At 59.1% G+C, this 14,895-nt stretch overlaps 1 protein-coding gene across 1 annotated transcript in view; it reads right to left on the reverse strand.

Annotated features, from left to right (window-relative positions):
• Positions 1–1,028, reverse strand: part of CBFA2T2 (CBFA2/RUNX1 partner transcriptional co-repressor 2) — a 58,702-nt gene extending 57,674 nt beyond the window's left edge. The window contains exon 1 of the mRNA XM_068700051.1: positions 785–1,028. Coding sequence (XP_068556152.1) covers positions 785–812 — 28 coding nt within the window. The 5' untranslated portion in view covers positions 813–1,028. The remainder of the gene's footprint in view (positions 1–784) is intronic.
• Between the last annotated feature and the right edge of the window lie 13,867 nt (positions 1,029–14,895).

Raw genomic sequence — 14,895 nt, forward strand, 5'->3', positions numbered from 1 at the left:
CAACACAGCAGCATCGTGCCCACAGCACCCTGAACCAAGCAAAGACATCCAAAAACTCGCCCCGGGTGCAAAATTTGCCCAGTCCCCATTGCCTCTCAGCGCTGGCAGCGGGCCGTGGCAGCTCACAGCTCACCGACCACTGCTGTGACCTGGGACCACTGCCGCTGCCCCACGGCCGGGCTGTGGGGCCTGACCCATCCTGCCAGGAGGCAGGGAGCCCCCAGCCCACCCCGCTGTGCCCCACGGGGCTCACGGCAGGATGGGGCAGAGCCAGTCCTGAGCTGTGCCTGGTGGAGAGAAACCGCATGGTAGTGCAACGTGTGCTAACACACATGGGTAACAGCCGTGTACATCCATGTGCATCCACATACACCCACATACATCCCTATGTATCCATATACATCCTTATATATCCATATACATCCCCATATATCCATATACATCCACATACATCCACATACATGCATATACATCCATATATATCCATATACATCCACATACGTGCATATACGTCCATATTTATCCACATACATCCATATATATGCACATACATCCACATACATGCACATATGTCCATATATACCCACATACACCCACATATTCCCACATACACCCACATATTCCCCCACACACCCACATGCACACACACCAAGCCTGTGTGCAGCCGGAGCAGAGCCCTCGGGGCACCCAGCCCGGCCCAACCCGCCCCATCCCCGCGCGGTACCGGCGCTGCCCCCCCCCGGTTCCCCCCGGATCCCCCCCCCGGTGCCGCCGCGCCCCTTACCCTGGCAGCCCCCCGGGATCCCCACCATGGCCCGGCCGGGCCCGGCCCCTCGCCGCCTCCTCCCGCTGCCTCCGCGGCCCTGCCCGGCCCTTCCCCGCCCGCCTCTCGCCGTGACGCGCCCGGGGGCGCGGCCTGCCCCGGCCCGGCCGCCGGGGAAGGGCCCCGCTGCTGGCGGTGGCGGGGCCGGGCCGGGGGCGCTGCCGCGGGGGCTCCCCGTGGGGCCGCGGGGAAGGCGCGGAGCGGAGCGCGGCCAGAGCCGGGAGCGCTGTGAGGAGAAGGGGAGAGCCCGCCCACAGCCTGCCTCCGGGGGGCGGCACGGCGGGGCCCCGGTGTGTCCCCTCCCGGTGTGTGCCCCCGGTGTGTGCCCCCCGTGTGTGCCCCCACGGCCGGTGGAGGGGCTCCGAGCACGCCGCTGCCTGCTTTGGGCTCCCTTCCCCAAAATAAAGCGGTGACGCCACGATGCGGGGCATGGCATCTCGCTCTCGATGACCGCTTCAAATAAAAATCAGATTCAGAAATTCGATGTAGCTGAGTCTTTCATGAGGATTTCATTGGGAGTTGCATTCTGGCGTTCATTTTTGGAAGGTCCACACTGGCTCAGGTTACCCCAGGGCCGTGTTGGTGCCCGGTGAGCACCGTGCCCACCGCCCTGGCTCTGTCCTGGGGACAAACTGGGGGCCAGACGCGGTGCTGCCCGCACAGTGCTGCTCACAGCGTGTCCAGGGAGCCCCGTGCTGCTTGCAGGGCAACCGGGGTGAGGAACGCAGCCCCTCGGCAAGGACAGCGGCGGTCACGGCTCCGGCCTTCCTCCGAGTGCAGCTGGCTGGGAGCTCCGCCACCAGCTCACCGTGAGGTTCGGTGTCACGTCGCTGGTGAGGGAGTTTTGTGTGCCTGCAGCTCTGCCACGGGCCCGGCCCATCTCCCAGCGCCTCTGTCTGCAAATTCCCCACGGAGTCCATGCACAGAAAAGCTCCTTTAGGCAGACTCATGAGATGAAGCCAAGTCAAAGACCTGAAATGGGGGAGTTTAAACTCTGGTAGAGTCCAGAGCTTGGGTGCCATGTCCCTCTGGTCGGTACCTCCAAGCCCAGAAATGCTGCAATTTTGGATCATGAAAGCTTCTCTGAGTGTCTCTGAGTTCTGCTGGGGTTTGTCGAGGCCGCACGTGCAGCACCAGCCCTGTGCTGACGGCTGGCCGGCATCTGAAAACCAAGCACGAGGCTGCTCCTGTCCTGAAGGAATTTGCCCTGAGAGGCTCTCCAGGAGCACTGCAGGTGGGACAGCTGGGTCAGGGACTTCCCAACAGACCTAAAAGAAAGTTGTTGTGCATCTTCAGATTGCGTTATAGCTGGGGTTTCTGTTCCCATCAATAAAATACACACGTGGGCCTGGAAGCAGGGTGAGGACCCAGTCTCCTGTCCTGGGTTGATGCCACGCCACCAGTTGGCAAGTCGTGCTGGTACCAGTGTGCCTGTGGCTCTTTGCTTCCTGCAGTCTGGTGGCCCAGCCCTTGCAGGGCTCCTACCCAGTGGAGGGGACCTCTTGGGATGGAGAAGGACACGCAGACTGCCTGCCCTAAGCACCACCGAGTCTCTGCCTTTACAAACAAGGCCGCGAGCGCTGTGAGCCCTGCACAGCTCGGGAAGAAAAGGCAGGAGCCCCTGCCTCCAGCCGTGGGCCGGGGCTGCTGTTTCCCAGTAGGATCACACTCCCAGCAAACGGGGTGTGAATCCCCCCAGTTCTGCGCTGGTTGGTCCTGGTCAGGCACCCACTGAAGGCTCAGCTGTGGGTGAGCGGCTGTGCTCCGGCTGAGAGCAGCTTGGCTGGAGTTTGCTGGCATCTCTCAGGTCCAGAAGTCCCGTGATGGAGCAGATCCAAACTTGCTCTAACATGACAGGAGCAGCCGTCTGGTTGCATCGGCCTCGATTTAACTTTGTGGCTTTGCCCCCTCCCCTGGAGAGACACCGGCACTTCACTGGCCCAGCCCGTCCATCAGAGCCTGCATCCTCCCATGGCTCTTATCTCTGGCCACGCTGGCTGCGGCTTGACTCTGGCCCCTGTTTATCACTGCTTTCATTTTGGTGTCAACTCCAGCCTTCCTGTGGCCAAATTTACCCCAGCGAGGCAGCAAGTTCCATTGTTTGGGGTGCTGATAGGTGTTTTGTTTTAACTTGGCTGGTCTCTGAAGCCAAGGAAACCCCTAGGAGAGCAGCAGGCTGGGCTCCGTCCTTGGGGCAGCCTCCCAAAGGCTTCACCAAGGTGATGGGAGCAGCTCCCAAATCACCTGGCTGTCCTCCCCACCCACATCTCGGTGTCTCCCCAAGGCTCCCAGGAGAGCTTGCCTGCTCTGGAGCCCTCCACATGCCCCAGGACAGGAGAGGAGGTGGGAACAGCCGTGGTGACAGCGTGGGGCTGTCCCTGCCCTGCTCTGTGTCCCAACCATCCCAGACACCATGGCCTTGGGGGACATGCCCTGCCTTGAGGTGTCACTGCTGGGGACGTGGAGGAGGTGATGCAGAGCATCCCATCGCCCTGGGGGAAGCTTTGAGGGAGAAGCAATGTATGATGTGTGTTCATCTTTCTGGTAAGCAGCCCTGGAGTTGCCAAAGGCGAAGCCATGGGTACAAACCAGCTCCGCTGCAGGCTTTGTATTGTTCTGGTATTTCTAGATGAAATAGCCACAGAGGAAAACCTCAGCGACTAAAGGACTGTGCCGCATATCCCCATAATGCCAGCACAGAGTCAGGGCATGGTACATACAGGGGCCAGTCTTGCAGATCTCGAGGCCAATGGACGATGTAGGAGCTCAGGACAGCAGCTCTGGGGACAATTCCTTACCTACATGTGGCTGCCTCGCAGAAATGAGCTCCTGTGCTACACGTGTCACCCTGCCGCTCCTCCACCACGCATCTTCCACAGTGATGGGGAGCTGGAAGCAGGGCAGGGGCTCTCTGTGCTCCCAGAGATGTGGTGCCAGGTCTGGGCATGAGAAGGGACAGCAGGGGGACGACCCGCCCTGGGACACAAGCTGCCATCACGAGGCATGGGGAACACCACTTCCCTGGCTCCCCTTGTGACTCCAGATTTATGGGATGTGTCCGACCGAGCTACTCCTGTTCCGCCAGCTGATGGTTCTGTGCATCCTTGAAATGGGCTTGTGCATTAGGAAGATGCTCTATGGGCACATGGACTGTATTTGGAGCCCTTTTCATTGTGTCACTTGAAAGTGATGTGTCTGGGACAAGAGACAATTGCTCAGCCCGGTGGTGTTTGTGGGTACACATCCCAGAGAGGAAGATCCGTGTGTATAACACACAGGTATGTAGCACATCTGACTGAGCATCCACAGTTTTGCAAAGAGCATTTTTAGGACTACAGGTACACAGTCATGATATATGTGATACATCTATGGCCAGTAAAACACAACAACCTTAAATATTCAGACCACAAAATCACGCACTACACAAGCCAGGAAATGCTCCCATCCCCTTCAACCGTGTGACCGCATTTAGCTGTGTGCCAGGCAAACGATCAAGCCACAGACGGTGATTTCCCATGGAGTGTGGCTCTTTGGTGCACAGGCAATGGAAGTTGGCATCTGCTGTGGAGCTTTGGAGGCACCCCGCACCATGCCACGCTGCCCGAGCTGTGCCCCGAGGACAGATCATTTCGGGGACAGATCGTTTCATTTCTGGTCTCTGCCCCAGCAGATCCCCAGCCGTCCCCGGGCACCCTTCTGGGCTCACCCTTTGCTGTCCCCTCCCAGGTCCTCCCCCTCCCTCCAAGGGGCAGTGAATCTGCTAGCAAGGATTAATGGAAATTAATCGATTCGCAAACACGGAGCAGGAGGGAAAGTTGTTTGGACATCTCACTTCACAGGCATGTGTAGCTCTAAAAATGCTGAAGAAAGAGTAATTACTGCCATAAAATTGAGTGGGAAATGAGATAAAGGGTTTATCTCGCAGGCCAGGTCGTGGCAGAGTTACCTGCCTGCATCCTTCACTACGGGCTGGTTTTCAAGGCAAAATGGAAAGTTTAGCACAAGAATCACAACAGTGGAGAAAGAAGAGAGAGGCAAACAGCATCAGGGAGGGGCTGGAGGCTGGTGGTTCCCCAAGACCGGTCCTGGCATCTGTTTCTCATTGATGGTGCTGGTGACCTGGGCTGGAACAAGCTGTTGGGCAAAGACATGTGTCTGTTCTGGCTTCCCACAGCTCAGCTCCTCATTTCCCACTAAGGGACTTCCTAAACTCCTCGCTGAGGGAGCTCAGCCTTGCTCAGGGTGCTCAGAGCTGGGGGGTTCCCTCCCGGTCTCTACCCCCAAACAGAACCCGATGAGCTCTGCAGCCCCGGGGTGCTGCCCACCCCACAGCCCTGCTCCTGACAGCATTTCTTGGGTCACCGCGTGGCTTTGGTCATGGTGTTGAGCCCCGTGGCTCAGCTTGCCTCCCTCTGCAAGCTCTGCTCTCTTCCTCCTCCTTCTGCTGCTGGCCGCGGTGCCCAGACCCCGCCAGATGCCGAGGGGACCAGTGGGGCTGCCAGGAGCACTTGGGAGCCCACCGCTCCCTCCTCGTGCCCCCTTGGCATTGGGATGGCCTCGGGGACCCGCAGACACCTCGAGGTCCCCAGTCCCCCGCTCCCATCCCAAAGCAGCGCTGAGCCCAGCCCTTGCCTTGCCACGCGGGCTGCCTGCCATCTGGCACGAGAGTGGAGTTAAATAAATGTTAAACGCACACTAACACCGTGTGACAACCAGCGAGAGGCAGCGACTTCCAGCTCGAAGAGTCTTGGTTGTGTAAACAGCATCCTGAAATTAATATTTACCTTTTAAAGCAAACAGATATTTGGGGTGTTTCGTGGGCTTTCTGCCTAGCAGATGCCAAGAACAACAGCTTGGTACTGCAGGGAATTGGCTTGACAGCTCCGGGGATGGTGAACTCCCCAGCAGCCTCCAGACTGTGAGGTCAGGACCGGTCCCTCTCTTTTCAAGCAGCTGAACTCTCACAAGCACCAGATTAATCTTTGCTCAGGGGCTGCAACCCCTAACGAGGAGCGGGAGCAGGGAGCGGGGATTCACGCAGCAGATGGGCTGGGGGATGAAGGCTTTGGGGATGCTCCGAGCAAACCTTGTCTGGAGGGGCTCTGGGGGGGCAGAGGGGCTGTTCCAGGCTCAGCATCCAGCCCTACCTCCATCCCCGGAGCAAACCCTGTATTTTTTCCTCCTTTAAGGGAAGGACATTTTACAAATCGCAGCCCAAGCCCACTCCAGCTCCCCGCACAGCTCCCAGACCTTCTGTTGCTCCTGCAGGATGTGCCCCAGCGGTCGTCCCCACCTGCCCCTGTGTACCTGGCTCTTTTGGGGAGCTCGGCGAGGTGTTGGTGGCATTCCCCAGCCACGGGATGGGCTCGCACCACACACTGATTGCCCGGTGGCTGAGGATGGAAGCTTTTAGGAGCTTTCTGCAGCTTGCCGCTGCTGCCATCACCCTGGACTTCCCTTTATTTCACCTCCCTCTGCTCCTATCACACCTTCTTGGCTTCATCCCAATCCCTGTGCTTTCATCCTCTTCCTCCGAGGGACACGTGGGGACTCCCAAGCCACCAGCAGCTGGCCAAGGCTCTCGGGCTGGTGTCTCTGCACGGGGTCACGCTCCGCGAGGACGGAGACGCACGGGGCTCGGAGCCAGCGGGCTCGGGGAGTGGGATGGGGCCGGTGCCACGGCCCGAATCCGGCCCTCCAGGACACACTGGTCCCGTGAGCATCATGCCGAGGGGCCGCGGGGCTGTCACCTGCTGCTGCCCCGATGTGCAGCTGCTGGCTGGGGAGGACAAACCGGCAGCTGCCTTCGGGGGCCGGTACCTGCAAAGTAAACCCATTAATGCAGGTGGTGCGTGGGTGGGAGCCAGGGCGGGACGGGGCTGGGAGGATGTGGGGAGGCTCGATTGCCCCTGTAAAAAATAAAACAAACCAACAACAGCTTTGCTGGGACCGTTTGGAAAGAGGTGCCAGTGGAGTCGCGTGGACAGGGGAATTTGGGGACTTGTTGAGCTGAGAAATGGGGAAATATTGCTATGGGTGGGGCAGGAAAAGCAGCCTGCAGGTTGCCAAAAGAGACTCTGAGGCACCATGATCATGCACAGCAAGATGCTGGGGGGCTTCCCTCATGTCCGGGGGGGGGCTTGTAGCGAAAAATTGGGGCTAAAGATGGGAGGGCGAGGCCTGGCAGGTCACCAGTCCGTGGGGATTTGGGGACCAGGGAGCAAGAGCTCCTCTGGCGAGTGGTCAGCCCTTCTGCTTCCCGAGCCGGTGCAGATGCAGGAGGTGGGCTCAGAAACTGGGGCCTTTCGTCTGTGCCAAATCCCCGTGTCCGCTCCCTAATTAAAACAACTCCCTGTGATGCTGGGTGCACTGTGATGCGCTGCCCGTTCCCCTTTGAACCGTGCTTGATAGAGGGAAGACCATGAGTCCCCGCTATGAAAGTGAATGAGTTGCCTACATTTTGTATAAAAGGCTAGGAATTGAGGCTCTGAATGTGCAGCCTCAAATAAATAATTCTCTCCAAACTGGAAAAAAAAGCAATACCGGAGCTCTGGGAGCATTTTCTGAGCCGAGAGCAGGGCGAGGTGCAAGCCCCAGCGATGCCCCGGCACCGCCAGCTCCTCTCCAGTGCTCCAAGGGCACCAAACTCATGTGAGTGGTTTTTTTTTTGGATAATTTTTGGGGTAAAACCTGTGCAGGTGCATGCTGCTGTCCCCTCAGGCGGTGTGGCTGCCCTTGGTGCAGCGGGGGCGCGAGGGACGGGGCAGCTGCTGCCACGGGAAGCTTCAGCTGGGCAACGCTGGGCACTAATTTGGATGAAATTTCCTTTTGGAAAAGACCAGGGAATAAGCATGTGGCGTTTTTATTCTCATCTCAGCTTTGTTTGATACGATAAGCCACAGAGCTTAGACCAGGAATCGAAATAATGAATTTTATTGTTGCCAGCTTAAAAAAAAAAAAAAAAAGAACACCCACAAAAATCCGTTAAATGGCCAGTTCCGAAATGTCGTGATCTTTCTGGCCGTTCAGCACAAAAAAAGACCTGGAAGTGGCCGTGGCCGAGCCCCCATCCCCTCTGCGTCCCCAGAGCCTTCCCCCCTCTCCTCCCCGAGCCGGGGCCGGATCCTGCGGGGTGCCCCGGAGCAGCCAGCCCCGCCGGGGAGCGGTGGGGAGCGCGCAGCCCATATCAGCAATGATTTCCTGACAAACAGTGCGGCTCATTGTCTGTTCTCATTTACAAACTGCTCCACACCAGCCATCTGATATCCATTATTACAATTACAAACAAGCCCGGTAACTCTCCAGCTGGTCAGCCCCAGCCGAGCAGCACTGCAGCCATTCAGGGATGCCATATGGTACCGGGGCTTCCAAAGCAGCATTGTCAATCAGCCTTATTAATTTCTGAGTTCGTTTCTTTTCCTTTTAGGGATATATGTGTGTGTGTATATATATATTTGTGCAATGCAGAGACACTTCTCCGGCCTTAATTTGGAACACGCAGCTGACAGAATAATTGCAACATCTAAATCGACGCGGCAGCTGGCGGGGAAGGGAAGAGCCCGAGCCCCACGAGCAGCCCCTGAGCACTGGTGCTCGTGCAAGACCTCCACGCGCCTCTCGCCATGCACACCACGGTGCGTGCCACGAGAATATTAAAATCCCATTAGCTCCAGAGCGCCGGACACGGCTGGCGTTCTCACTGCAGACGCAGAGTTGCTAATGGCCATTTCCCTTCGATCCCTTCGCCTCCTTTGAGCCCTGTTTGTTTTTTTCCCAAACGTTTTGGGGCCTCTGGGTGCGATTACCGGGGATGGTTGCAGATGTCGGTGAGCTGCCGGCTCTGCCCGCGGCGCCTCTGTTCTGAGCGAGCGCCTGGGTGCACCCATGGGTGCCGCACGGCTGCTGCGGGGTGGCCCCTCCGTTTGGGGTCATTTATGGGGAAAGAGGCACAAACGCATCAGCTCGTGGTGAGGGGCATCACGTCTTCTGCGCTCACAGCAGCCAGCCATGAAGCCTGGGGGGTTCAGTTTTCCTTTATTTTTTATTTTTTATTTTTTTCAGTTTAAATTTTACATCAAAAATCAACAAGGACCGATTTCTTTTCTTGGCTTTTTGTGACAAGCCCAGAGCAGGGTGCTGGGAGGGGACGTGCACCAGCCCTGCTCCAGCTTCAGCAGGGACCTTCACGGATTTTGTTTGTGGAATTCCACCCTGTGCCGTCAAGGAGTCAAAATATTGAACTGTTATCAGAGAAAACAGTGGATCTGCACCTGACACATGGCTGGAGTTGGATTTATACAGAGATATTTCCGAGCAAAAATGCCTGTGGGGCTACGGATGCCTTTGGCAGCATCCCCAAAAGCAGCCAGGAGGAGGGATGAGCTGCGCTACAGGCACTGTGCTTGGGGGCTTGCTTTGTATCCCAGCCCAAAGCCCACACGCAGCAATACAAGGCAGGACAGCCCAAAAAAAAAGAGAGGAGAGCCTCAGCACCGTATGCCAGGTGGCCAGGGTTAGAGCACAGTGCGCTCTGAATCGCATCGGCTGTCCCAAACCCAGGGCACAGCCCCAGGTGGATGCGGCCACGTGGTGACCACACGGGGACACACGGGGCAGAGCTGGGGCATGAGGACGAGGACACGGTGGTGAGGGCATGGGGGGGCACAACACAACCCTGTCCCTCCCTGCCTGCCCCCATCCCGCACAGTTTTGGAGCTCCAGGGCCGTGTGTGACCCAAGCTCAGCTGCTGCAGGAGCTCTCACTTCTCCCCACCCCTCCCTGGGTGGATGCTCCCGTGCCACAGGTCCCTTCTCAACTTTGTACGCTGCTCAAACCTATTTTCTTTGAATTTCTGGATTTGTGCCCTTTTGGTTGATTTCCCCATGGCTCTTCCCTCCAGCTCCTGGTGAACCATCCTGCACTTTCTGCTGCAGGCAGCTCACCTGCTTTGTGCACTGCCTGTGGGGGTTTCAAGCCGTCCCAGCACAGCCCCTGCACCTCCCCCATGGCAAATCGATCCCAAATGAGCAAATCTTGCACTGTCTGGCTGTGCCACGAGGGAGCTGCTCCACAGAGGCTGGCACCACGTGCCCCTCTGGTTTCCCCGTTTCCCAATGGCACGTGTTCAACAGCACCTTGCAGATGTGATGTTTCTGATGGGCAAGCAGGGGCAGGGACAACCTCTGGGGTTTTGTGGGGTTCCCTCCTGGCCACCACTGTGGGTTCAGTCCTGCAATGTTCCCTGCGTGAGCCGAAAAAGGACAAGTTGCTCACACAGCCCCTGGCACGGCTCTGGGATCTGCAGCCCTTCTGCTGCTCTGGCTTGAGTCTTCCCCAGCACACACCATTTTTATTTTTTCATGGGATTTTGATGTTTTCTCAACATTCTTCAGTTCTGATTTCACATCACTCCTGGAGCTGACTCACTGCTGACACCACCTTCTCTGCACACCCGAGGGAGAGCCGAAGCATCACGACTTCTGCTCCTGCTCCTGCCTCTGCCTGCGCCGTTCCCCCTCCTCAGGCGCTTCCCAAAGAGCGCAGCACCTCGCGTGTTACCGCAGCACCACCATAGTGCTGAACTTCCTCTATTTTGAACCATTCCGGAAGAAATCTGGAGATGTGGATGCCCACCTCCCTGGTATTTAGGGGAGGACGTTTTGGCAGCTGGAAAACAGGTTTCCCCGTGGCTCCCCAGGCCGTGTCCTCCTGCCTGCCTTCGGTGTGCCCACTGCGGCCGTCCCTGCTGATGCTGCAGGGCACGGAGCTGCCCGAGCACCGATCCTGACACTGCCATCACCATTTCTGCACACTAAGAAGAAGTTGGAAATGATATTTGGTTTATATACACACATGTCCCATGTGTGCTGACAGCCCCACATCACCTGGAGCAGCCAGGAGTGGTGCAGGGCTGGGAAGGAAGCAGGGGTGGGGAGCCAGGGGGGCGAGCACCCACACAGCACCGCGCTGCAACGCCCGCTTGGAGCTTGCTCCATCCCCAGCGCTGCTGCGCCTTTCCAAGAAACTTTGGGGGAGGAAAAAATTTAAAAAAATCATATTTTTTCCATTCGCAGCTAGAGCGGGGCCAGATTTTGCAGCAGGATGCTTTTTTATTTTATTTTATTTTGTTTGTTTCTGGCCAGCACATCCCGAAGGGCTCCCGCCGCAGCCACCGCCGTGCAGGGACAGCGAGGGCAGCCAGCTGAGTCACCCGCGCGGTGCCGCCGGAGGGGACCGGCTGCCTCTCCTCGGGGCTGCCATCGCGGCTTTGCTTTGAAAACCCTCCAGTGCTTTGTTCTCCCTCTGATACAATCCATTTGGAGCAAATGCAGTTTCGGAGCATCTTGCCAAGCCCACAAGCTTTTTGGGAGGCTGCTGCGAAGCATTAGCGGCAGATAAGGCCCTCCGCGGAGATGGATGTCTGGCGAGGGAGGCGGCGGTGGCGGGGTCTCCTCCTCTCAGCCCCGGCCTGGGGACACCTCTGGCTCCTTTTCCAGCTCCTTTCCCCCGGGGCTGGGGGGCCAGACCCTGCGCATCGCTGCTCCTTGCCCCCTGCCCCCGGTGGGCCCCCGCTCCCTGGGGGCTGGGTGCCAAAGCAAGCAAGGGACGAGGGTGTAGAGGGTTGGGATGGACCCACCCTGGTGGGGTCCAGGTCCTGGGCATGAGGGGTCTGAGGGCTTGGCCCCTGTCCCTGCAGTGCCAGGGCTGGAGGTGTTGCTGCTGAGACCCTCACAGCGGGGCGCAGTGTGGCTGCAGGCCTGGCACTCCCATCCCCTTCCCCTATGGCTCGGAGATGCTGAATTGCTGTATTTCTACCTATAAGCAGCATCGATGTGCAGCATTTGTACCGGGCAGAGCTTACGTGCAGCCTTTACACACCCACCACGCAACATTTACACCTTGCAAAACTGAGCAGGCATCACCTACACCACGCACCGTTCACACGCAGCACTGATGCCGTGCGGTGCCCAGACCACGAAGCATTTCATCCACGTGGTACTTACACCGTGCACAATGCGCACGCAGCAATCACACCACGCAGCATTTGCGCTCAGCATTTCCACGCAGCACTGGTGCCGTGGTGTCGGGAGGGGAGCGGAGGGGACGCATCCCTCCTGGCCGTGGGCAGGCAGCACCGGGGACGGGTGCCCGAGGAGCCTGTGCTGCCAGCAGCCCCCAGCCCCACATCCCCAGGGGACCGAGGGCTCTCCGTGACGGTTGATACGGGGTGGGAGCGGGGCCGTTTAATGCCGTTATAAGCCGGGGCAGGGGGTCTCCAACAGACGAGGGCTCGCCGGCCAGATGGGGAGACCCGTCTGCCGCGCCGCCTGCGCCGGGGCCACAAAGGAGGGTCCCCTCGTGGCAGCTGGCCCCGAGGAAGAGGTTACGGAGCCACGTGGCAGGGCAAAGCCCAAGGGTGGCAGGGGCGGCCCCGGCCTTTGTTGGGGTCACCCCCGGCTGGCGGGGGAGCAGCTGGGACGGAGCCGCGGGGTTGGAGGGCGCTGGGACAGCTCCGGCGGGCAGTGGCTGTCTCGGGGGGCACAGCACCGGCTGTGAGACCCATTCAGAGCCGTGCTGCCTTTGTTGCTCTTGCAGATGATGAATCACTCTGTTTTTCCCCCCTTTTTTATTTTGTATTTTTCCCCAGAAAGACCAGGACTGGCCCCGTGCTGAGCATCCTCCTGCTCTGGCTCGCAGCAGCCCGATGGGGACAGGGACGGGTTCCCGTCCTGCCCGCTCGCCCCTTTTCTGTAGGGTGAACCTCGGGTGATATTTCAGCCCTGGGGTGGGTGCCAGGATCCGGCCTCACATCCGGCTCGGCTTCCCCCTTGCAAGCGGCGTGGGGCTAATTTCAATTATCTTCTCCAGGCCATATGAATTCTATTAATATCAAAGTAATGAGGTAATTACTGTGATTTGGAGGAACGGCTGGGGAATTGCTTTGGATAGGATTTCGCCAGCCGAGAGGGTAAATTAAAACCTCTGTTTGGAAGGGAACAAAAGGCTGCATCTGAGGCGAGCAGAGAGGCGTGGGTGCCAGCCCAGGGCCATGGGGGACACCCAGGTGGGGGACACCTGTGCTGCCATCCCTGCACCCCCCCTGTGCCGCGGGGCCCTTTGGAGATGCCGTGGGCAGGGCTGGCAGCGCTGGCCATGGGGCACTGGCATGGAGCAGGGCACGGCCACCAGCAGAGGAGGGCCGGGGTGGCTGCAGAGCGTGGCAGGCACGGAGATGGGGACAGTCGGTGGCACCATGGCGTGGTGGCACGGGGTGGGCAGGACACAACTGGCCCAGGACGTCCGGGACATGGCAGTGGGTGTGCAGCTGGGGGGGGACCATCGCTGACACCCACCACAAGGCAACTCCTGGAGGTGGTGGGGATGGTTTTGGTGTTGCAGCACCAAGCAGAAAGCCCGGAGCCTGGAGCTCTGGGGCACAGAGGCAGAGGTGAAAACCCCCTGCGGAGCCTGGAGCTGGGTGCGTGGGGTGGGACGCGCGTCCCCTGCCCCCTGAGGGTGCTGCTGGCCCGGCCACAAGCTGAGCCTGGCGACACACTGCAGGGAGCACCGTCCCCATGTCCGCGTCACTGCCACCCCATTGTGGCACCCGGACCCAAAACTGCTCGGGGGAATGGGGTGCTCAGAGCCCCCTCCTACAGCTCACCCCACCCCAGCCCTGCGCACAAACCCCCAGAGCCCCCGGCCCCAGGGCGCTGTGCGCACCCGGCTGGGGAGGGTGGGGAACGAGGTGTGCGCCCCCCAGGGGGCTGGGGGTGGCCGAGGAGGGCTTTGCCCCCCCGGAGGAGCCCTGCTCGCTGCCGAGCGGCGCTTTGCTGGCCCCTGCTGTCAGCCCCGCGCCCTGCGCCCGGCCCCGGCTGCGGCGTGGCGTGGGGGCCCCCTGCCCACGCGTGGCACCGAGACCCTCCCGTCCTCCTGCCGGGCTGCTGCACGGAGGGGAGGCCTCCCCCTCCCCAGCCTCCTCTTCTCCAGACGTTTCTGGGAGTTCAAAAATAAGCCGCTGGGAGCTGTGGGCGAGGGAACGCTGCACCCCAGCCTGCTCCGTGCCTCGGTTTCCCCCTGAGCACACCCCAGGCCAGAGGCCGCAGGGGGATGCTGGTGGCACAGACTGCACCCATGGTACCAGGGGATGTGCAAAATCGGGGGTGGCACCACCAGCAGCTGCAGCTCAACATCGTGGCAGTCCCAGGGGCACCCAGGATCTGGCATTTTCCTTTGTGAGCTGCGAATTATCCAAACCACAGGGGGTTTCCCTGTGGCCTACATAAGAGGCGAGTAGGGTGATCAGCCCAGCAGCAGGTACAAGCGTGCTGGTACATTTTACAGTCTGCAATTAATGAGCTGAGTTTTATGATTGACTTACGCCCTCTGAACTCCCTCGGGGGCTGAGCGGAGTCCTGCCACTGATGCCACTTGGATCTGAGACACAGAAGCTGCAGCAGGCAGTGAATACCGGGCTCTAACGGGTGAGGTCTGCCTGATGCAAGGCCAACAAGTGGTCTTGCAGGAGATTTGCTGACTTGCTTAAGCCAGCCGTGCCTGCCGGAGCAGCCGGACTCTGTGCACATCACTGCTGGCAGGGCGTGCACAGCTCTGCGGCGTCACCCAGCTTCTGCCTTGCCCAGAGCTGGTTTAGGCCCCAGGGGCTGCTTTGTCCCATTTCTTCGACGGAAATCATCCTGCCTCGATAACGCGTCTGCCGTGTGCCAACAAAGGTGTTCTCACAGCAGGGAGCCCTGCTGACGTGACTGTCTTGTAGGGATCCATACGAGAACCTGGGCCGAGAAGGAAGAAACTTTGCTGGGACTGATGGTGTCCCGGAGAAAACAGCACGCTGTCGGGTGAGAGGAGTCAGAGGCTCCAGAGGTTTTATGGTCAGACAAAGCCATTTCGCTGCATTTCCTGTATACCAAAGGATGAATCACTCAGTTAAGTACATATTGCACATCTGAATCTCTTTTATTTCCCTTTCTGTCCCTGCCAGTGGGTTTCCAGCCATTGGTTCCTGCAGATTCGCTTGGGCAGAGCAGGACCAGCTGCCCCGTGTGCTGCC

The sequence above is a fragment of the Anas acuta genome, chromosome 16 (genome assembly GCF_963932015.1).
Source record: "Anas acuta chromosome 16, bAnaAcu1.1, whole genome shotgun sequence".
In the NCBI taxonomy this organism is placed as follows: Eukaryota; Metazoa; Chordata; class Aves; order Anseriformes; family Anatidae; genus Anas; species Anas acuta.